This window comes from Falco rusticolus, chromosome Z (assembly GCF_015220075.1).
Source record: "Falco rusticolus isolate bFalRus1 chromosome Z, bFalRus1.pri, whole genome shotgun sequence".
In the NCBI taxonomy this organism is placed as follows: Eukaryota; Metazoa; Chordata; class Aves; order Falconiformes; family Falconidae; genus Falco; species Falco rusticolus.
This window is the reverse complement of record NC_051210.1, coordinates 5,469,230-5,493,010: the sequence shown is the minus strand read 5'-3', so window position 1 is coordinate 5,493,010 and position 23,781 is coordinate 5,469,230. Positions and strand designations below refer to the sequence as shown.

The following is a 23,781-nucleotide window of genomic DNA, read 5'->3' as shown; positions in this document are numbered from 1 at the left end:
GTCCCCTACACAAAGGCATTTGAAAGCTCATCTCTAATTACCGTTAAGGTACTCCCATCCTGCCACTTATGTCTGAGGACATGAGATAAATCCTCTCCAGCTTGGCCACGGGTAAAGGGTGCTATTCCTGTGCGGGCAGGGCTGCTGGCTTGCTCCCAGTGGATGGGAGGATGCAGTGCGGTGAGCCCCAGGCAGCCAGGGACATCTGGTAGGACTTGAGGAGGCAGCATGGCTTGGCACTGGTGCCCTGGCATGGCATTAGATCTAAAGGAGATCTAAAGGATCTATACATGGTGAGCACATACAACAGAGGTCCTGTGGAAGACCTGTTCCTGATGAAGAGTCCAGACTGGATAATCTTGGTTGTCCCAAATGACAGTCAATGCCCATTAGGCACCTGAATCACCTCTTCCATGGAGAGCTGTGGTCTGGCCCAAATTTACTGAAGGTCTAAGACTTCCCGAGGACCCCTGATCCAGAACATAACATTAATAATACACATGTATTTTTCAAAACAGCATCAGGCGTCAAAGATTAAGGCTATGTACCTCTGCTATTTGTCTGGGAGGAACTCGATTTTACAGTTAGGTGAATAGACTGGAAATGCAACATATTTCTCATGCTGCACTCCAGGGTCACTAGCACTCCTGGCACCCAAAGCACCCATTTCAAAGTCCCTTGGGCAAAATGGAAAAATCCCTTGTGGCTTCCACAGATGTTAAAACAAGCTTTCCTTTAACAGCTACTAATATACATGACCGACATCACAATGCTTATACAATTAACCAAATATGCCAGGCCCTCTAAAGTAGCAGGTAGTACAGTAAGAAACAGAGCATTACGTATTTCTCATTATCCTACATGGCATACACTAATGAATCCAAATACTTATTAGATGTGTACTTAACGATGTTCAGAAAAAAAAAATTAAATATATATATCTAGAAAAGAACTGGCAACCTCAAAGTTTTCGATGCTATAACAACAAAATTTACCAAACTAAAATATAAGAAATCACACACCAACAAATGCTGCTTTTTTTAAATGTAATTCTAAAGGTAAACTCAGTACTAATCTGTAGAGCAACTCATTAATTTATTTGTGCACAAATCTGAATGAAATAATGTCAACTATTCTTGTTTAATTCTCAAAATCATACAAAAAAGTCCAGCTGCTTATGAAATTCAACTGGTATAATGGACTGGCAACTAATGATCACTAATGTATACAATTCTAAGTGCTGTACATAGACCAAAGCGAACAACAAAGAGTATTGTCTTGGGAGGTTCGAATAATGATTTGGCTTTTTTATTACTTTGCAGCATAGTTCAGTTCAGGTAGGGGGCAAGTGAGAGAAGAAAGCAAACTGTGGGAGGACAAACCGCAGGCAGCAGAACATGCCAGAAGTTAGCACCATGATTTCTCTTTCAGTGCATTAACCTCACCCAAGGAAAAACACCACGATACAAATCATAACCTAGCACCCCTAGATTGTTGAAATCATAGATCAGTGAAATAGCTGTTTAATTGAAGCTGAAGGAAATGGAGCAATATGGTATCTCACTCATATACTTTTGATGTACAGTGATCTGACTATTATTTTCAAGTGTGTGTGAGGGCAAAATGTGATAAATTCCGTGCCACCTCACCAGAAAAGGGGGGGGGGGGGGGGGGAAGGAAAAAAAAGGAGGGGGGGGGGATGGGGATGGGGATGGGGGAAGGGAAAAAAAATACAAGTAAAGCCAGGATCAAGCTCACTGAATCCAACAAGAACTCTCTGGATTGTATCTTGAGTAATTCTGATAAAACTTTATGTAACAAATGCTACTTGTACAAACATGTCAACTTACATATGCATTGTAAGAAGAAAAAGCCTGAAGATGCCTGCTTTTTGCCACATGCTGAATATTGGTACAATTTATGATTCTGCTTTTACCTTTATCAGCAACAATTGCTCCATTATTAGTATCATAAAGGGTTTATGGAGTTGAAACTCTGCCTGCATTTGAAGTGTCAGCTGTTTGAATTCTCTTCACCTATTTTGTTCATACAATTTGTTGCATTTTGATTAAACAGAAGCTCAGTAAGTAGAACAAACATATCAGAAAATCAGGAACAATTTCATTTAAGTTTGTAGGAACAGCACTGCACAAAGGAAAAGGATGCCCATACACACACTCAAAATGAACCCCAGCAGATGGTCCAGTTACCTGTGGTTTCCTTCATATGGAAGGAAAACCAGCAACCCCCTCCCAAACAAACCCAAAGGGTATTTCTGGGCAGATGAACCTTCACTGACACAACATTTACTCTAAATCCAAGCACAAGAAGTTGGTTTTAGACTATTTGAGTAAACTTTAGCAGATAAAAACTGCCATGGAGCAGTCACCTCAGCATCAGTATGATGTGACTGGGACACTGTCAGGTAGCTCTGCTGGGTATTATATATTCAAACCATGCTGATTCACAGTTATTTTATACCATTACCACACCATTTTTTTAGTACTAGGAATTATGAAAGGTTTTATTTAAGCAAGAGTCTGTCCACCTACTGCTTAAAAAAAAAATTAAATATATATATATATATGTATGCATGTATATATGCATATATCACCATCCTGACTCTTCATGTCTCTCCTTGAATATCCCCCCCTTTTCATTAACTACAAGCTTAAGAAACATTGGTAGAGTTGACAACTCAATACAGATAAATGCATCTTATGCAGCATTTTTTTTAGTTTGAAAACTTACCATAGTGCAGCTTGCTATTTGACTATGTGAAATTACATGTACTCAATTTACCAAAAAACTAAATGCACCCCGTTTCTCACTTCTTCCCCATTGCTGGGAAAAGATTATTTTACTTATTAACTTATCTATAAATTTTATTTTTCCACAATGCTTACTGTTCTGAGGGCTGTGGTACGTTGTAATCAGTTCTCATGGGTGGTAAAACTGCAGGTTTACTACAGTAGGAGAGTCCTTAGAGAACAAGCGTTTTCTCAGGGATTTACATAAAAATGATGCTGGTGAGAATTTGAAAGGCAGTCTGCAATATTTTCATGACAAGTTTTGATTACAATACAAAAGTCATGAACCAGGAAAAGTACTAAAATGATGGAAAAATTTAGTTACCTCAATGGGAACCTAAAAGGAGCTGTACTGGGTATGAAGAAAAGTTTACCTGGCCTTGCCTCCAACCAAGGCCAAAAAGGCTGGCCAGATAGGATATTTCTCCCAGCAATTCTGCCATTTACAACTTTGGAGCTTGCTGAACCAGACAGTTTCTTCCCGTTTAACAATCTTCAGGGGACTTCTCTTTCACAAACTCACGCTGAACCAGTTATGATGAACTTTGATAATTCAGAGTATCCAGTGGCAAGAAACTCCACAGGAACAGCGTAAGATTCAGGTAATAAAATGCCAGATTGCTCAGCTTAAACAGCTGTCAGCTCTGTGTTTGCTGTTTGGTTCCTTACGGCTGGAGCAGGATCATGAAATAGAAGGAACCAAAAAACCCAGGACATTTTCAAACAGCTACGTTTTCACCTACAGTGGTTTTAAATCTGTAATTTAGCAATAAATAAATAAATAAATAAATAATGAACCCACACCATTTCTATATTTCTGAAATGAACATCACAAAGAAAATAAAGACTATGACGACTCTAAGTTGCATCTTCTGCCGTGCTCTAACACATCCGTACTGACCTACGGACAGAAATAATCTGATGATGAGGCCCCTGTGCCTACACCTGCACCTTCCGCAGGCTGAGCAGGTTGCAGGAGCCAGCTGAGGTCCACAGAAAGGTTCACCACCACCAGACTGTGGTCCAGTCAGCCTCTGCACGGCTTCTGCAGAAATGAGAACTGCAATGGTTGTCAGACCTATGTGCCCAAAGGGATTGGAAAAATGGTGAGAAACACTGAAGTTTACAATGCAGGGTTCATTCAGCACAGAACTTATTCATAGATGGGGCCTGGAATAGATTCTGCCAGGCGAATAGCGCTGGTTCAGACACTGCAGAGAAAGAAAAAAAGAGTAAGGGAGAAATAATTTTCCAGTGTCAAAGGCATCTTGTACACTAACTCCCTTCATACGCAGGATACACCTATTCTGGAAAGCATGGGAAGGAGACAACTGCAACCCCTGCCCCTGCACCTGACAGCACCAAAAGCCATACAGCCTCTTGGTAGCCCAAAGCTGGGAGGATGAGGAGGAATGAAGAAGAAAAAAGTGGAAGCAGCGGCAAAGAGAAAAAGAAGACAACAAGGTGACTTGCAGTGTTCCCCACCATGATCCACTGTGAGATCTTTGAAGGTTCACCCCATGACAAGTGGAGATGGAGGTGGATTTGCATGTGTCACTGTAATTTCACTGAACGGTGGGACACCCACGTGGCTAACCTCTTTTATCCCTACGCACCGCCTATGAAAGAATAACTTGATGGTGCCTGCCACAACCTAATAATTTACCATGGAGGCAAGCAGCAATGGAAATCCTCCGGCAAAATTTCAGTCACCAATTGCCCACGGTGCATGGAAAACCAACAGGTGAGCACTTGGGCAGAGGGAAAACTTACTACGTGAAGGAACGAACAACTTACTTGAACAAAGGCATCAAAACAGAAATGCCTCATAAGCCCTATGAAACGACAATCAGTTCATCGCCCTGGAGAAAGCCTGTATCACCACTAGGAAAATTTAACTGACATCAATTAGAACACCACCACACTGCTTTTATGGATTGCCAACACTAGAACCCTTTTTCAGGACACGGGGATTAGTCCCTTCGGAATACCATGTTCAGTCAAGCCAGCTGGTTTTTAATGATGTTTTTGCTAGTGGTAGCCAGCAAAAAGCGTAACTTCTCAGTCTGAATGAGATTATATATTTCAGAAGACAATACATCATCTTATTATTAGAACAGACATGTAATTCAAAAGAAATTAAATTTCATATTCTGATATTGCCAATTTCCTGTGTCTTCTGTCTGCAGAGTTAGAAGTACTCCTGAACTTCATGTGTTCAGTCTGGTTTTGTCACAAAACTGCCAGGTAGACTGCCTGAAGGCTTTTTTCCATACCTGATATCGATAAAATCATCCAGGACAATGAGTCTGAACAGTCAAAAATGTTAAATCAAACAGAAACCAATAAAACTGGAATTATTAAATAATATTAAGACTCTGAAGTGTAATGCTGAGTATGTCTTTGCAGCAAACACGTAGATGATTTCACTATGGGAAAGAAAGAATGCGCTATGCTTTCATAACACAGCCAAATATTTGTACTCTCACCACTGTGTTTGCCCAAATTATGTCTTTTTCTATTGCCTGAAGTGTTTAATTTTTTTCTAAAAATAGGAAAGTCAATAAAAGAAGCAATTAAATAATACGGCTTTAATGATCTTCTGAGTTTACCTATAAATATTTACTATGTGTCTTCCCCTTAGGTTGTTAAACTGATAATGCAACTTTAATTGCTTTTAATTGTTTTTGGCTAGACATGAAGACCTACTGCAAAATCTGAAAGATCTTTACAAACATTTTTTCCTAGATGATTGGGGAGAATGTATTGCATAACAGAATTTCATCGATTTGTGGGAGACCTAAATTAGTAAAACATTTAGAGAATATTGCTTAAGAAGTCATGGGTTAAACTTAGCAACAAAACTATGAAAATGCCACAAAACCAATTTTTTTTTTTTTTTTAAAATAAGCTTGAATAACCACATTCCAAATCCTGCTGGCTCCATTTTCAATTGCTTTTGACAACTGCTGTAGAAAAGGAGTTTCCTAACAGGATTTTATGGCCAAAATAAAGAAGCTAACAGATTCCCTCATAGGGTTTAGAGGAGAAAATACCACCACCATGACCAACATGCAATCAGTGATTTATGACAAAACCTCTGATTCCAGACTGGGAATGTTAAAGACATGCAGAATTCAATGGTAGCTCGTACTGAAGATCAGAAAGCTGGCAGGTACATGTCCATGAAACCCAATTGGACAAAGCTGTTTATCAATTATTTGTAGAAATAGGAAGCAGCAAACCTGTTTATTATTTAATTTTATTATTATCATTAATTTATATATTTTTGGTCTGCTGCTTCTTGTGGCAAGGAAGATTTTGCAGTCAAAGAATACCTCCTAAAAGGGAAGCACACCTCCTGCTAAGCATAAAGACTACATCACTGCTACAAAATCATAGAAGACTGACCTCTCTAATGTTTCCACTAAATCTCAATTTTTCTGCAAACTTTCTCATACATGTGTAAGACACTTTATGGTATAATCATAGAACCATAACCAAATGAAAGACCAGGAATCTTAGGATAGTTTATGTTATTAGCATTATGCAGGGAACATGGTAAATACCAGAAGAACAGCAAATAAAAAAGAAAGAAAAATTCCAAGCTACTTATCTCCACATAATAAAATTATTTAGAAGTATTATGCAAAACATTATACAAGTGCTAAATTCACAACTGTACAGGCATAACTCATGCAAATTTACTTGCTTCTGAAGATTTCTTTAAAGGAAGAAATCTAATTTGGGCATGTGAAACACAGTGCAAACAATCTAAATTACATGAGTGCAGATGATGCATTGAAGTTATTATCTCATTCAGATCTTTGTTCTTTATTTCAGCTTGTAATTATGCTTGTGCATTTTGTCTTAACTGCATTTGTAAAAATCTCGGAGGCAAAGATTTGTTTTCCTCTTAATTACAAAAAAGAAAAGGCCCTGGAGCACTATGAAGACAAATATTATATCCAATGTGATAAATACTGTGAATACTGTACATAAGTTCACAGGTAGCCAACACCTGGCTCTTGATTTCTAGATGCATCTTGTCATCTCAAGATGAAAGCACTCCTGCAATTCATTGTTCCTTTGATTCTCTTAGATACATGATATGTATCTAATAATTCAAGATAAAGATTTTAGCATACGGCTCACAGGATAAGGAAGACATATAACTACAGGTTTAGATACACATTCTCACTTAGAATCAAAAGCCCTGTCCTCAGCATCAGCTCCAGAGCTCAGAAGCATGGTTGGAATGTCCTGCACTTGCATTTTGTGCAGCTTATTTGTTTCTTCAGAAGATCAGATGGTAATAGGTATAGGTGGACCATCTAACATGTTCTGTCATGATCAGGAATTGCATATTGCTAAGACAATAAATATATTAAAGAAATTTATATGAAGGAACATGCAAGAAGGTAGTTAAAATTTTACAGCTAAATATCTAAGGCATTCTTCATGAAGTTCTATTTTGGCAACATAAAGTTTTAATCTTTAAATTAATTCTGGCACATTTACAATGATGATATCTGAATTGGGTAAGTTCTACTGCATATTTATGTGTAGGGCGCGAAACTACACCACTACATGTTGTTCAATAAGTGGAGGTCATCTATTCACAAAGGTATTACCAGAAAAAAATGCAGGTGATTTTTCAATTCAATTTTTTTTTATTTTCAAATATTTTTGTGGAATTATGAAAGGTTAGCAAAAAGTTGAAAAATCAAATTATACATATTGGATTGCTGTCCTGTTCATCTCCAGTTTCTACATTTGCATATTAGGGCTGTCAAGAGAAAACAATCATCTCTTACATATGCCTATTCCAATCTCCTGTTACTTCAGCCAGATACAACCATCCTGCTTTATACCACCTGATTTCCTTCAAAAGCAGTCTTTCTTGTTGCAAACTTAAATATTAGTTCACCCAGGAGCTGTTTATCCAATGCACCCTTCTGACTTGGCTCCTGTCAAGGCTAACTATTGAGAAGTTAGTTTCTATATATAGCTGAATAATCAGTCAACAGAGCATGTTTGCTGAAGGGCTGGCACACTGAATCAGAAAGTCTCTTTTCTAGAGAACTCAATGTATATCTTTGGAAGAGTGCGGCTAGCAGCAAACTCTCTGCTCCTACAGACAGAACAGAATAGTAAACGACAGTACTGCTACCTAAGCTCAAGGAGATGTTTTACTAGAGCAGACAGAATTTATTTTAATAGCTGTGGAAGACTAATTTTGTGGCCCTTTACAATGGTGTGACTGCACCAATAGATAAGGGAAGAGCAAGTGATGTCATCCATCTTGACTTCTCTAAGGCAGTCTCTTTGATATGGTCCCATGCACCTTCCTTGTCTCTGAATTGGAGAGATATGGGTTCGATAGATGGACTACTTGACGAATAAGGAACTGGCTAGATGGAGACATCCAAAGAATTGAAGTCAATGGTTCAACGTCCAAATGCAGACCAATAACAACCGGTGTCCTTTAGGGGTCCATACTGGGGCCCATACTGACCAATATCTTTATTAATGACAGAGACAGTGGGATTGAGTGCCCCCTCAGCAAGTTTGTGGATGACACCAAGCAGAGTGGTGTAGCTGATTTGGTTGAGGGAGGGTATGCCATCCAGCGGGACCTTGACAGGCTGGAGAAGCAGGTCCATGTGAACCTCATGAAGTCCAACAAGGACAAGTGCAAGGTCCTGCATCTGGGTCGGGGCAACCTCTAGTATCAGTACACAGCGGGAGGTGAAGAACTGAGAGCAGCCCTGCAGAGAATTAGGGATATTGGCAGATGGAACAGCCCAGAAAGTAAATTGTATCCTGGGCTGCATCAAAAGAAGAGTGGCCATCAGGTCAAGGTGATTACAGCCCCCTGCTCTGCTCTGGAAAGACTCCCCCCCTGCAGTACTGTGTTCAGCTCTGCCACCTCCCGCACCAGAAGGACATGGACTTGTTAAAGTGGGTCCAGAGGAGGGCCACAAAGATGGTCAGTGGGCTGGGGCACCTCTGCTGTAGGGAAAGGTTGAGAGAGTTGCAGCTGTTCACCCTGGAAAAGAGATGGCTCTGGGGACACCTTAGCACAGCCTTTCACAATTTAAAGAGGGCTTATAAAAAAGACAAAGACTTTTTACCAGGGCCTGTAGTGACAGGACAAAGGGCAATGTTTTTAAACTGAAAGAGGGTAGATTTACAATGAACAAAAGGAAGAAATTTTTTACAGTGAGGGTGGTAAATCAAGGAAACAGGTTGTTCAGAGAAGTGGTGGATGTCCCATCTTTGGAAGTGTTCAAGGCCAGGTTGGTTGGGGTTTTAAGCAACATGATCCTAGTGGAAGGTGTCCCTGCCCATGGCAGGGGGGGTGGACTAGATGATCTTTAAAGGTCCCGTCCAACACAAATCATTCTATGATTCTGTGATTCTGGACAGTTCAAGATGAAACTTCTTTGAAAGGTAAGCTTTGGAGTATTTCAACAACAGTAGAAAAGAGAGTAAGAAAAAATTTTGGCTCAATTTTTAGCTTAGCCACTTGCATATTCAATTTATTTGAAAAAAAAAACCCAGTAGATACTATAAATGTTCCTATTAAGTTTCTATTGAAGTTAGTAATGGCCTTCGTCAAGTAGACATTACAAATATGGAACTTCAGAATTACTAGCTATATTTTAAGAGGCTTTTCCTACAATCTATGAAATGATTGAAAGTATGTACACTTAGAAGCCAGATAATTTTTTTTCCCTTCGAAATCTGCATATCCAACCCATTTTTCTGTTTGATGGTAAAATGCAAGCCAGTGACCTTGCTGTTTTATTTTTATTGACAACATTCAGCAATGCTTTGCATGAATTACTGCAGAATCCACATGGGGTCATCTGTATCACACTGCAACTTTAACTATATTCTAACTGAATGACTCCTAGAAAGGAAATAAACAGTACTAGTTCAAATATTCACATGCAAATAGGTATTTGTATGAATATCTATGTATAAATGATAATTACATGTCTATATATGGCACATTTTCCTTTCTGCGTTACTCTTCGCTCTCTGGAATTTAAATGAACAGGTGTCCACAATTACACGTAAAAGCATATTTAGAAATATTTTTGCCTATGTTTACAGCTCTCTACACTTGCTATGTCAGAATTGTTTACAGTGTCATTCACCTGGAATTTTATTCTCTTTCTAGAAAGGCTAACTAATGGACAACAGACAGTTTTTCAAAGCAGCAATATTATTTTTTTCCCCACTACTTACTTTTTGTAGTTTGGGTACTGAACCTCAGGATTTTTTGCTGTAGGAATTTGTTGTTGTGGGTGACTGAACAGGGGGTAAATCAGTATAGGCATGACAGCCAGAGACAAGCTAGAATAAGAGACTAAACATAGGCAACTGTTGCTTGGTAGGCCCACCTTTCCTCTGGTTTTGGATGGAACAGAGAGAAACCCTGGCATATTCACGGCCACATGCAACTTAAGGAGGCAACTATGCCCAAAGACCCCCCTACCCCATAGGGTCCTGTAAGCCGTGCTGAAGCCAAAACTCAGTGTGGGTGCGATCCAAGACCCCCTCTCAGTTGCAGAAGCAAGGTATCACCATGCAGCTGATTGCGGGCAACTTTGCTGGGATGAAAAACGTCGTTTCCCACAGCATCCTCTAAGGTGGTTGCAAATAACAGCACTGAAGCGGGAGTAGGTCCCACTGAGTTTGTAAGAACATTGAGTCAGGGCAGTGAACTTCCCCAAAGAGTGAGTCATATGGCAAGATTCAAAATGTAGAAGTGGTAATGGGTCTTACCTCTGCAAATTGCTTTTGAATATGTCTTCAAAAGCACAATATACCCATAAAAATAATGTAAATACACTAACACCACCTCAAATTTCAGGAGAGAAATATTCAGTCAGAAAGCAGAGGCCTTTAGTTAACAGTTCGTACCATGTCATGTAGTTACAGGCAATGCTACAAACTACAGAAATCACCAGCCTCTCTTTCTGGAGGCTTACACTATAAACACAGCTACACAGAGAGCCCTTATACAACCCCGGGCACCGTAAACCTCAGCAGGCAGCTCTGGTTTTTTCCTCCAAAATAGCCTCTCAACAACTTGCTCTTACCCACACTGCACGAGGTACTTCCATTTGTGCTTGCAAAAGCCCTGTGGTAGCAAAACACTAGTTTACTGTGCAGGTGAAAAAGTAGTAAAAGTTACAACCTGGTTTTTTGGAGGCAGGGGGGTGAAAAAAAAAAGCTACTACTGACATTTTATTGAACACGTTTCTTCCTGATGGTTTAGTTTTGGTTTTGGTTTTTTCTTTCTGAGATCCTTGCATACCATTTTCTGGACTTCATTGGAGAAAGATCTTGCATTCTATGTTAAATCAAACAAAGTTTTGTTTCAACCCTATTATTTCAGATCTTTATGTTATGTAGATATAACTCCTATTAGTACTTTCTGCCAACTTGCATGCCAACTTTATTTATGGTATTGTTTCAATATTCAGTATTTTTTTTATTTTAACAGCTTTGAGACAAGCCTAAACCTTCAACATATGAATATGGAATCTCCATCCTTAGAGGTACTAAAAAAAAGTTATTTATAAATAAATAAACTCTATTATTCAAGACTGAATAAGGCGCCACCTTTGCGATTGCTCCAGGCAGTCCCTTTTATACCAGAAAGGAATGAAAAAGTAAAGTGTAACTAAGGTCTTGACTATCATACTTATAAGCTATGTTTATCAGACCTTATCCAGATTCATATAGCTCTTAGTGAAGCAGACATTTTGTCACTAAGAAAGAAATCAGTATTTTAAGAAATATCCAGATAATACGTATTTATTTTCATTTTCTCATAAAAGGAATATATTTCTATAACCCAAATGTTAAAAATATATTTGCACTTTTTTATAAAACTCAGGGTTTTTTCCCAAAAACATCACGAAAACAAAAGAAATATTCTAAGCTTCCCACAGAGTGTCCTATTATTATGGTATTGGTCTAAACTGCTCCAACTTTATTTTGGGAACATTATTGTATTTGAAATTGTTCTGACAAAGGAGACCAGCCGATACTTCCTGTTTTGCACAAGACAGATCTTTTCTTTCAAGCACGTTTCAGTTGCGAGCAGCTCTAGGAAATTTCAAAACAGAGGCATTAACTCCGAACACTCCAGCGTGCAGCCACTGAATATACTGCAAAGCACAAGGGCCAGGACTGTGCCCATCACCTGGGCCGAGCAGAGGAGGGCAGCGCGGGCACCTGCACTATTGCTAAAGCGATCGCGCCCCCTGAGCACCCCCAGCCCTCCCTGGGACAGGGCTGTTAGGTTCCCCCAGCTGCACAGGGACAGGGACACAGTCCCCCAAGCAGGGCGATGCTGCCTGTTATCGCTGTTCCTGTGACTAGACATAACCAGAGGTACTAATTTTTTGTTTTCGGTTTAACACGTATTTATCCTCCTAAGACAGTTAAGCATCTGCATAACTCACATCATCAAGTACCTTCGCAGACATCAAAGGGACCTTGAGCACACTGAATCTGACACAAATGCATAGGTATCTGTGGAACTGTGGTTTCTCGTGGGGTTTTCTGAACTGGCGAGAACAGTCAGTACCATTCTGAGCACCCAGCTTGTTTCCACAGGTGTAGCCAACCCTTCATACCTGCGGCATTTGTTCTTCCTCTGAAAATATCATCGTATGCTTTCCATTGCGGGGTCACCTGGTAGGCGTGGATGAACACCACAAAAACCACCACCAAGCACATTAATGGCACCAGAGCAGCGGTGAAGAGAGCAGCGTATGCATTTGGAATGAAGCACCTGATGGGAATAAATGGAAAAAACCCGAAGTTAATAAACTTAGGAGGCACCTTGAACAGTTGTAAAATTTCAGAAACAAATGTTTTTGATGAGGCATATGCTTTACAAACCACAAATTCTTTAACTCTGTTCCCAGAGTAACCTTGATAGGATGGATTGGGTTCTGTCAGTTCTTATCTCCTTATCATTACCTTAAGGGGTATAACATTTGCACCTTAAAAGTATGCATGTTACATTTTTGCCTAACTAATGTTGGAGAGATTTAAACTGTTGCAATGGAACAATATTTTAACCAACTCCATGCATGCTATATTCATGTAATTTGATCAGTCTTAGTCACCAAAGTCTAAAAGGGCATTATGCAATTTTCTATACTTAGCTCCTGAAACCACAGAATAAATTTTGAGAATTATATTTTTAAAATAAATGAACAAGTCTTAAAGGCAAGATAACTATTCCTCCTCAAGTTGTTGGAAATTATATGTCATTTGCACACTGAAGCCAAATGCTCCCTCCCTCCCATTTTTTTTTTATTTGTCCTATCTCTCCTTACCCTTTCCATTTATTAAAGTTATAATTATTTAAAAAGATGTGATGGGAACATGAGTTATTCCTGAAAAAGAGTCAAATTACACATATAAGATGATGACTTGAAGGATATGGAGATGGTAGTTAAAGAGAGCTCTTGACGGTATGAGAGATCAGGGGGTTCTGTGAACTCCCTGGAGATCAGTATGTGCTTTACAGCCACTGACCTACTCTAGAGATGACGCACAACGGAGCAGCCCAAGGGACAGCGCGGGAGTCAGTATGTCTAGAGCGTATGTGATCACTGCTATCCCTATTAAGAGGGTGTAACTTACCCAGCCCTTCTGTTTGTCAGGTCAGCTCTGCTAAACAAGTTTAGAGTCAATGCTAGTATAATATATATCTGAGAAAAGCCTGGGTACGTGTCTCACTGGTATACCTTCTGGGTTTGCTTAGGTGGGCATGTGTACTCTGTCCAGCAAGTCAAGACTGCATTCTGTGCCAGCTCTTCCAGAGCACGCTCTACACACCCTCAGCGAATGACAAAATAATATCCAGCAGAATCTAGGTACCTTCTACAACCGTCTTCAGAAGGTACAGGCTCAGTCAGACACCAAGCTAAGGTACCACCTGCTAACATCACTGAGCAAGCAAATAAGCAACAGGAAGGTAGGAAGTCTCTACTGCAATTAAAGGTGTGGTTTTTTCATAGAATCACAGAACGGTTGGGGTAAGAAGACCCTGCTGGAGTCATTTTGTCCTCGCCTCCTGCTCAAGCTTGGACACACAGAGCTGGTTGCCCAGGACTGTGTCTAGATGTTTTTCTCTTTTGTACTGAGAAGCATGGAACTGGACCCAGCGCTCCGCATCTGACCTCATGAGTGCTGAGCAGAGGGGAACAATCATCTCCCTCAACCTGCTGCCAACACAGTTGTTCCCTGGACACAACATCTGATCCATTTCACCTTTCTAATTTTTACCATTTCTTAGATGTGAAAGCTATTTTAGTTCCCCAAATGTGTTCTTGAGTGGGCCCAATTAGCATGAAGACATGAAGGCGCATTACCATAACCTACGCTGCTTTTCATGTTTATACCAAAGCCAAGAATCTTAGCACAAGTATAGTCTCCTGTAAAATCATATTTGTGTTCTGAAACCTGTAATTTTTAAAATTTGTTATATTTTTGTATTTCAGAGATCCCATATACTCTTAAAAGTCTGTCATCTGAATGTCTTGGAAGTTTTCCATGAACACTCCTTCATTTCAGTTAACAAAAGCTGCATGAATGAAAACCCACAGAGATGGATCACTTTTACTAATACCCCTGGGTACTTGCTCTAAAAAAGACACTGAAAATTTATGGAGACAAGAAATACACAAAGCCGTACTAACGTACAAAGCTTACTTTGGATTTCTTCCCTTCAAAGCAATGGTGAGCAACTCAACGACACCCACTACTTCCTGTGATCTTACTCACTTACAGTAGTGTGATGATGTATGTTGAAAGATATCTTTTATGCTGGAAATCACATGGGATATCATTATATGGACCAACTGAAAATATTTATTACACTTGACACTAGGGGTACACATTTACTGTTCCATTACCATGATACATTTGTCACATGGATCTACTGTGCGTCATATTCTTAGCACTGGATGGGAACAGAAGAAAAATATCCCAAAACATCAACTAAGTTGGTGTTCCAGAACACAACTATTCTACAGGAAAAGGCCTAGAAAGGCTGATGTGAAACTGGAATGAAATACATAATTACAAATCTTACTTGTTTAAAGAAGACCATTATGTCCTGCAGTATATCCTTCAAGTATTTTATTTTTTTTTAAATAGGCACTAGACTGTAAAGTAAGTCTTTGATCCAGAGCCATTGTGCATAATAAAGTTATTTTAATATTTCTTTGTTAGGTGAATAATATTAGGCTTTTGGTTTGTTTGTTTTGAATCTCATTAATAGCAAAAAAACACCCAAAAAACAAAAAAAGCCCCAAACAAACCAAAACACCAAAAAAAAATATTAATACAGCTACCAGTTGAAATGCATGCCTTCTGCAATGAGGACAAGAAAAATCAAACACTGTTAGCTTCTTCAGAGACTGTCATTTCAAAACAAAGTTTCTGTGACTTCTGTTCCCAAATTGTACATTGTTAGGGTTTTTTTTATTTATTTCCTGACTGTTTTGAGCAGCTTTGCTACCAGCTTACATCTCTTCCAACACTGAAAAGACAACTGTATAGCTTTCATCCCAAGCTGCCTCCACTCTTGCCCTTCTTGATTTGTTATTGACCGGAGGGTCCATCTCTGGTTCTGTTTTGACCACTTTGTTCTGACCTCTGGCTTTATTTTGACCCCTGATTTTGATTTTATTACTATAAATTTCTCTGGTAACTTCAACAGTAAAATATTCCCATTGGTTGATTTTCCCTCACTACTCCTAGCTAAACTAATATATTTTCATTATCTTCAAGACCCGCTTTGCTAGCCCCCTGGTCTCCTACTCTACTCAGGGTGGCACTTGTCCCATAAACAGCATTCTACTTCCAGCTCAAATGTTTCTAAGTTATAAAATATTTCTTTTTCCAACTAATGAGAAGATTCAACATATTATCGAAAACCCTGTGTAGGTCTGTATCTGTTATAATCCTATTAAAGAGGCTAGAAATAATTTTAGAAATCATTGTCTTTAGTATGTGCCTTCTCCAAGGTATAGTTCCATACTTCTATTTGTTAATCATTTAAGAACTAAAAAACAAACAAACAAACAACAAAACCCCAAAACCAGGAACTATATTAGGGGTTTTTTTTTCCTTCAATATGAACCAATAAGACACTTAGTTTACATATTTTTTGCCACAACTAGAATGCTGAGAAACAGCTTTAATAGGTAAGACTTTTTTTCGAGAGAGAGAGAGCTACTGTAGATGTTCAATCTAAATCGAAACATGGAGGGACTAGGACATACAATTTAATAGACAATATAATCTTCCCTTTGGAAAAGATGTAATCTCAGGAAATCATATATATTTACGTCAATTCATTGATTAAAATGACCTCACTTACTGGCTGGTAAGAATCACGGTTTTACCTCGGTTTTGCTTTCCACCCCTGCTTCTGATCTATAAAGAAGGATTACTAGTCCTGCTTTCTTCTCAAGGGGGTGAAGCATGTTTATGTGACCCTTGAAGTGTCTTTGCAAAGTCTTCTGTGACCTCTCAAACCATAACATTTCCTTAAATCTGGAGAGGTATTGCAGCAACATGAGATATGGAAGGCCTCTTGTTATTTTTCTAATACTTTTAAAGGAAAAAGAGAAAGCAACTGACAAAATCTATACTGAAACTATTGGTTAACACAACTACATAATTGCTATTGAAAAAGGAAAAAGCAAACAAACAAACAAACAAACAAAAAAAAAACCAACAGTGCAAAACCCAAACCAAGCAATATTGCTAAGGAAATAAGGAATATTTTAAAAATCCAGGGAAGTATTCAGTGAAAGTACTGATGTAATTTGTTCCCTTCTAAGAAAGAAATAAATATTTTAAATAGCTCAATGTGTTACAGACAGTTTTATTCTGCCATTGCCATGCCTTAGATATTAAGGACTCAAATGATTAAGTCTAAGGACTAAGACTCCTTCAAATGTGTCTTGAAACTATGGATAGTTAAGTTTGACAAAAAATTGAGAGTGTTCTTGGCTATCAGGCACCTGGTGTTCTCATTTACTTTTGCCGGCAGGCAGCTAACCTTTTGACTTTTACTTGTCATGTGAGTTTCACTCCAGAGCTAGACCTAGATTACGATTGTGACAATTGTTGTTGCAACTTTTAAATGTATTATTCATTTTTATTTTCGTTATTATTATTCAATCCTGGGCACAAAGCTGGATAACTGTTGAACTTCTCCCTTGCTTTAGGCACAGCTGGTTGGCGGGCAGCCTGGCATGGAGAACAGGGGACTGTGGCACCATTTGAGTTTGCTCATACGGGGCATGTTACATCAGGAAAGTAAAAGGCAAAGGTCAGACACATGGATTTGCACTTATATTTGCATTTCATCACCTCCATTTAGAGAAAGAAATCCATGTACCTAAAATAACTTAACAAAAGGCAAAGCCTGAATCACTTATTCATCGTTACTTAGCAAATTCTTCACAAAGGAGATGAGACAATGCTAAAAAATTAAAATAGGCAAGTTGAGTTATGATTAGACACACTTCCAGACATTCACACATTGTGGGTTTTCTTAAAAAGCAACTTGCTCTGTTCCAGATCTCGGCTTTGCTGTGGAAGGCTACATTACCTCTGAGTTGGCACTTTGAATAGCTTCTTAGAACATGCTCAACAATTTTCCGCTAAGTGCAGAGCAGGCCAGACAATGGAAACATTTTTTGCAAATAATTATGTGCTAAAAATTTGCTAATCTGACAGATTATCTGCAGCAAATTGTGTATGACCTGTATCTAAGCAACATACCAAAAAGTGAGATCTTTTGCTTTTATGAACTCATCCTAGATGATGATACCTATTATCTCCTTCTGACGTTTTGGGCAGCTTAACAGTTTGATAACCAAACCTCTTTTGAAAACATTGCAGATTTTTAATAGGCAGGAGCTCTGGGCTTTTAATTTTAACACAGTTCTTAAGTACAATCCTCTGAGAAGGTCTGATCTCTCGCATCTCAGAATCACCAACAAATTCAGTTCTCTGCTGTATGTTCATTTGCAATTTCAGCTGGCAAATTGCTCCCATGTGGGCCTACATCTAGCACAATAATTCTTAGAGGAGTTTATGTTTGGTCCCTTCTTCCAACTTTCTGCTTTTTTTGGAATACTGCTGTTCCTTGTATCAAATACCTTTGCGCCTTTTGGCAGTGAGGTGCAAACAGAAAGCAGTAAGCGCCCAGGTAAAGCTGTCGTGTTTTATTTCCCTTAGCACCAAGCCAGAGGCCCTGATCCATGGACACTTCACATGCGATTCAGGATTGCTAATGTTTTATGCACATGGACATCTACCACGACGGTAGAATCAAGGCAGTGAATCAAGGCAGAGCAGCTCATGAGCCACTGAGCTTTAAAGCAGAGCATTTTAAAGCAAGCAGGGGAAAAAAATGCTCATTTACTTTAAAAGTGTGTGCAGGAAAATGCCAGTTCTAGCAACTGTTTGAAATCGCATTGGCGGTGGACATACCCTCAGAGCTGGTAACTGTGCCAGCTTCTGCAGTGTCAATGCCTCCTGAGACTGACTAATTCCCTACCTGAACACAGCTCCACTCTTTGTTTTATATTGCAGCAGTAGTCATATTCAACAAAGACATTAAAGCAACAGGATTAAGGTTTGTGCTGAGTTTTGTTTTCCACTCCCCTGATAGGGAAACATGCGGACAGTTCTCTTGTATGTGTTGGTTTTTTGGTTTTTCTTTTTTAAAAAAGAAGCTTCTGTTTCTATAAACTGATGTGGAAAAAAACCAGCTTGAAAGGGTATGCTAGGCTTAAAATGAGTTAACATTTGAGATGATAGTCACTAGTTCCTGAGGAATTTCAAGGCACATTCACACCAGAGAGATTTCTGTTTCTAGAGTAGATAAGATTCTACAGATTTCTACAAGATTATACAAAAATTCAGAGTGCCTAAGGTACATGGGTTTACACCCCGCAGTCTTCATTCCACTTCATGCAGTCTTCCAGATATACTAACAGCAGACCGTGGAACACCCCGAAAACACAGACTTAACACTTTGTAAAACTCAGTGGAAACCCGAATTAAAGCACTTGGCCCAATCTGATGTGCTTTACGGCTGCCTTGGGCAATGGAAATGTGGTGTAGCATTTATTTGGAGGGGTTTTTGACCTTTACTGAACAGACAGGAAGTTTGCAATCCAGCCAAAAAAAACCTGCATGTATGAGAGATGTCACCTTGCTGCCTATCATTGCAGCAAGCGTTGGCCCACGATGGTGTCGTGGTGTAACCCCAGCTGGCAACTAAGTAACAGCCAGGCAGACCCTTGCTCACACTTTGCCCACAGTGAGATGGCAATAGGGGAAAAGGTAAGATATGTAGGTTGAGATAAGAACAATTTAATAATTGAAATAAAATAAAATTTAATAATGATCACAACTGTAGTGAAAAGGGGAGAGGGAGGAATAAAATCCAAAGGGAAAAAGCAAACAAGGGATGCCCAGTACAGCTGCTCACCACCCATGGAGCGATGCCCAGCCAGCCCCCAGCAGCAATTGGCCAGCCCTGGCCCACTCCCCCCAGTTTATATACGTTCTGTGGTATGGAACATCCCTTTGGCCAGCTGTCCTGGCTGTGCTCCTTCCCAGTTCCTCGTGCCACCTGCTCCCTGGAAGAGCATGGGAAACCGCAAAGTCCTTGACTGGGGGTAAGCAGTACTTACAAACAAGTAAAACATCTGCGTGTTATCAACATTATTCTCATAATAAATCCAAATCTCAGCATTCTACTGGCTACTAGGAAGAAAACTAACTCTATTCCAGCTGAAACTAGGACAGATGGTAGTACGAATACAGCTAAGCGATCACTTAACACAAGTGAGAATTCGAAAATATTTTTGAAGTACCATCAGAAACCACTCACAGTCCCTGTGAACCTCTTACTAAAGGAAACTGTACTGTGACTGGGAACTAAAAAGCTTTTCTCTCCATAAAAAAGCTCTTCTCTATACCACCCCTATGTCATTAGTGCCTGATGTCTGTGTAGGCTGATAACAAACACAAAGCCTCTTCAACAAACCTGTTTCAGTGCTCCACAGCACTCACCTCTGGACACCATTTCCCAGTGTTAAATTTAACTCTTTCTTGGTGCAGTGTATGCACCTTAGATCTTGGCACAGTCAATGTGGGAAACAGCTTCTTCCCTTATTTGCAGCAATATTCTTTTATTTAATTGTAAATTGCTGGAAATTTCCCCTCTGGTCATCTTTTAACTGAACAGTCTTAGGTCCTTCCATCTTCCTGAGCATACTTTATATTTAAGACTATCATGTGTCCTTAAGACTACACAGCTTTATATATATAGACCAATATCATGTCTGCCTTTTGTGCTGCAGCACAAAGCTGTTGACTCATGCTCAGTTTATCATCCACAATATACATGATATCTTTTTGTGAAGAACTGGTAAACAGCCAGTTATTCCCCTTCCTATTTTTGCATAGCTAATTATTCTTGGCAAGATACAAGTCTTTCCACATGTCCCCACTGAATACTACTTTTTCCAGAACAGATCTCAGATGTCAATAACATTATGAATTACAACCAACTTTCACTGTACTTCTTTCCCAGTTTGTGCTGTGGTAAATTTGAATGGAAACTCCTTTATTCTAGGCTTGTATTATATAAGGCAAATGTAATATTTTCCAGTCCATTAGTAACCAAGAAAGATGTTGAACAGTATTTGAAGGACATTTTAAAGTCACAATTCCTTGAGAAGTTTCATCCAAGAATTCTGAAAAATGTATCTGAGAACATAGTTAGTCTGTTTACTGCCTTTTTCAATATGTCTTGGAACATAAAGAGAAATTTGAGATTACTAGATATGTACTAACATTGCTCCAAAGGTCAGAAACTGAACGCGTATGAGAAATGATAAAACATTCAGCTCATGAAGAATTAAGAGGCAAAAATCATGATGCTTTCCTGGGCAAACGACTACATCGGATAAACTTGATTTCATTCTTTCATGAGGTTACAGGTTCAGCTTAGAAATACTTTTGGAAACTTTTGACACTGTTTGAATTACACAGTGGTGTACAAGACAAGAAAGCAAGTGTGAAACCTACTACACAGCTACCACACTCACTGGCTAGTTAATTCTGCAGGAAGAGTCTGGGAATTACTGTGGATCACACTAAGCAGGATATGAGACGTAGCTTTATGCTGTTCCAAGGAGGTAAATGTCATATTTGGAAGTTTGTGCAGCAGTATATGCCGCAACACATACGAAGTAACCATTCTGCTCTAGTCAGCATTACAAATACCTCAGTGGCAAGCTGTGTCTGGTTTTGGCACATTTCAAAAAGATTAACTGAATTCAAAAAGTTCACGCTAGAGATGTGAAGGCTATCAGAGGTCTTGTCAACATGTTCCACTCTCAATAGATAAAAAAAAAAATAATTGTTTTGATTGGTTTGGTTTGGTTTGGTTTTGGGTTGTTTCTTTGGGGGGGGGGGGGGGAGTCTTTTGTTTGTTTTTTGTTTTCTAAAGAGAAGGGACATGTATTGGCAAACTACAAGTTGGCAAAGGAACTGTTAATCTATGAGTAGGCAAAAAGCAAAAGCTGAATACTTTCTCCATGTCGTAATACATTTTCTTGCTGGAAAACACAAGCCAAGGGGCTTAAAATATACCAAGACTGGCTGATGGCTATCAGTGCAGTCACAGAAGGGATTAGCTGTCTTTAGCAGATCCACAAGGATCAGGGCTGGGTCCCTTAAAAGAGAATCCAGACACAAACTAGCAAGGTACTTTCAAGCCCAGAAATTAATGCTTTGCGGGAAAAAAACCCACCAACAAATACCTAAAGCACGTGCCTTGCAATGAAAGATATTAGGCAGCTCTTATTTCTGTGCTTGAACCAATCTTTACAGCGAAGCCCCTGAGGTTCAGTTCTAATGTAGATAAAGCTTTCTTTTCTAGTGAACACTTGTTAAACATTTCCTAGGCAATCCACAGAGTCAAGCCCAAAATAGGAAACAGAGATCAGTTGAGCTTATTTTTTTTCCCCACTGTAGATCATTTCTTAATTCTACTATTTTTCTTTTCCTGATTCACCTTGCCTTTCCTTTCTCCTTTCTTTTCTCCCTTTATCCTTCGCTTCCCTTCATTATCAATAACCACAAGCTATGCACATGCACAGGATATCTGTATGCATCCAGAGAACATGCCTAGCATGTATTTTACTTACATCCTATTTGCTGTTTTACTAGGATGATGCCTGCCAATGCCTCTGATGATAAGAAAGCTCATTTAGATCCATAATCAACTAAAATATTGCACAATCCGAAGTGCATAACAGGAAAAGTAATCCTTCCAGTGCCCAAGGATGAAAACCAGACTCACAGCTCCAGCCTAACAATGCAGTGTTTACTTTATCCAGTACCCCAAAAAATGTTTATCAAAAACTTGACGTTCACTGCCAATGTATCTCGCATCCTGCTGCTGGTTAGACAATCTCTTTCTAAACATATGAATAAGAAACAAACGAGAATCCTAAAACCTATCAGCAAAGTTGGTTTGGTTCGGGGGTTTGTTTTTTTGTGTGTGGGGTTTTTTTTGGTTTGTTTTTTTTTGCAAAGGGCAAAGCACATTGCAATATAGTAGGCATGGAAGCACCCCAAGCATTACATTTTTTTCCTAAGCCTTCAGAAAGCAACCATTGGTTTCAGGTGTGCTCTGAGTAATAACATGGCATGCCAACACTAGTACTGAGTAATGCTTCTATCGCCTACACTTATTATATATTAAGCATAGACTACAAAGATTACAATTTCCAATTTGCAGCATAGAAAGAAAACTTAGTGATGTTAAATAATTTTTACAAGGTTTTTGAGAATGTTGGTGCCAGGTCAAAAAGTACAATTGTGGCTGCCAGAACACTGCTTAGACAGCCAGGCCCCTCCATATCTACAGATGCATTTACATGTAAATATATCTTGAAACATTTTTCAACAAAAAGTTGGCACCATATGTCTGCTTGGGTAAGTGAAAATGAAAAACATTTTCATGAATCTAGGAAAAATTCCCATCCTCAATCAATACTGACATAGTAGGGGATATCCATGCTAGCAAATTAAATTCTAAGGATCTATGGTCAAGCATGGATCCTCTTACCACCCAAAACACCTAATGGTTTTGCATTGCTCCAACTAGGTATTTTCAAAAAAATGTCCAGGCTGACTGTGTCTTATCACCACCTTTCTAGCCACCAACACAAAGTGCAGCACTATGAGGGCTGTTGTGGGGAAAATTAACTCCATGGCCACCTGCAAGGGCACACCACACTCACCCTCAGTTTCATGTTATAGAAACACTCCCCTGGTTGCTGTCAATCCAGCTCTCATGTTGTTCCAAATACTCTGAATTTAAACAAAAACACGGTAACATGCTACAAAGACTCTGCAGAGAACAGCGCAGGCACCAGACCAAGCGCTATATAGCTCTGGTTGCAGGAGAGTCCAAAATTGTGACTGAGGACCAATCTCGGTCACTTTACTTCTGTATCAGTCTTTGCAGCGCTTTTATTTGACATGAATGGTTGGAATTTAAAGTGTCACTTTATAATTGAAAACGTTTTCAAAAGTGACAAGCACTAACCTCTTCAATTCTAGGAGGCCTGGTGAAATTGCTGATTTTGGGTGACGGTGGATACCCAACAGCTGGAGAGATGCAGGCCCCTTTATAGTATTTCAAGTTGGTCCTAAAAAACGATACACCAGTATTTTTTTCCCTTTGTCCTGTCTTGCCGTGGTAAGATCAAACTTCTACAGAAAACCCAGTGATGCTTCCTAGACTGTACCACCTTACAGTCTTATTGCAGTGTTTATATATAAATTAAAATCAGCTGATAAAGCATATTGA

At 39.2% G+C, this 23,781-nt stretch overlaps 1 protein-coding gene across 1 annotated transcript in view; it reads right to left on the bottom strand.

Annotated features, from left to right (window-relative positions):
* Positions 1 to 23,781, bottom strand: part of ADGRV1 (adhesion G protein-coupled receptor V1) — a 290,872-nt gene that overhangs the window by 42,418 nt on the left and 224,673 nt on the right. Inside the window, 1 exon segment of the mRNA XM_037372734.1 lies at positions 12,476 to 12,633. Within this exon segment, the coding sequence (XP_037228631.1) occupies positions 12,476 to 12,633 (158 nt within the window).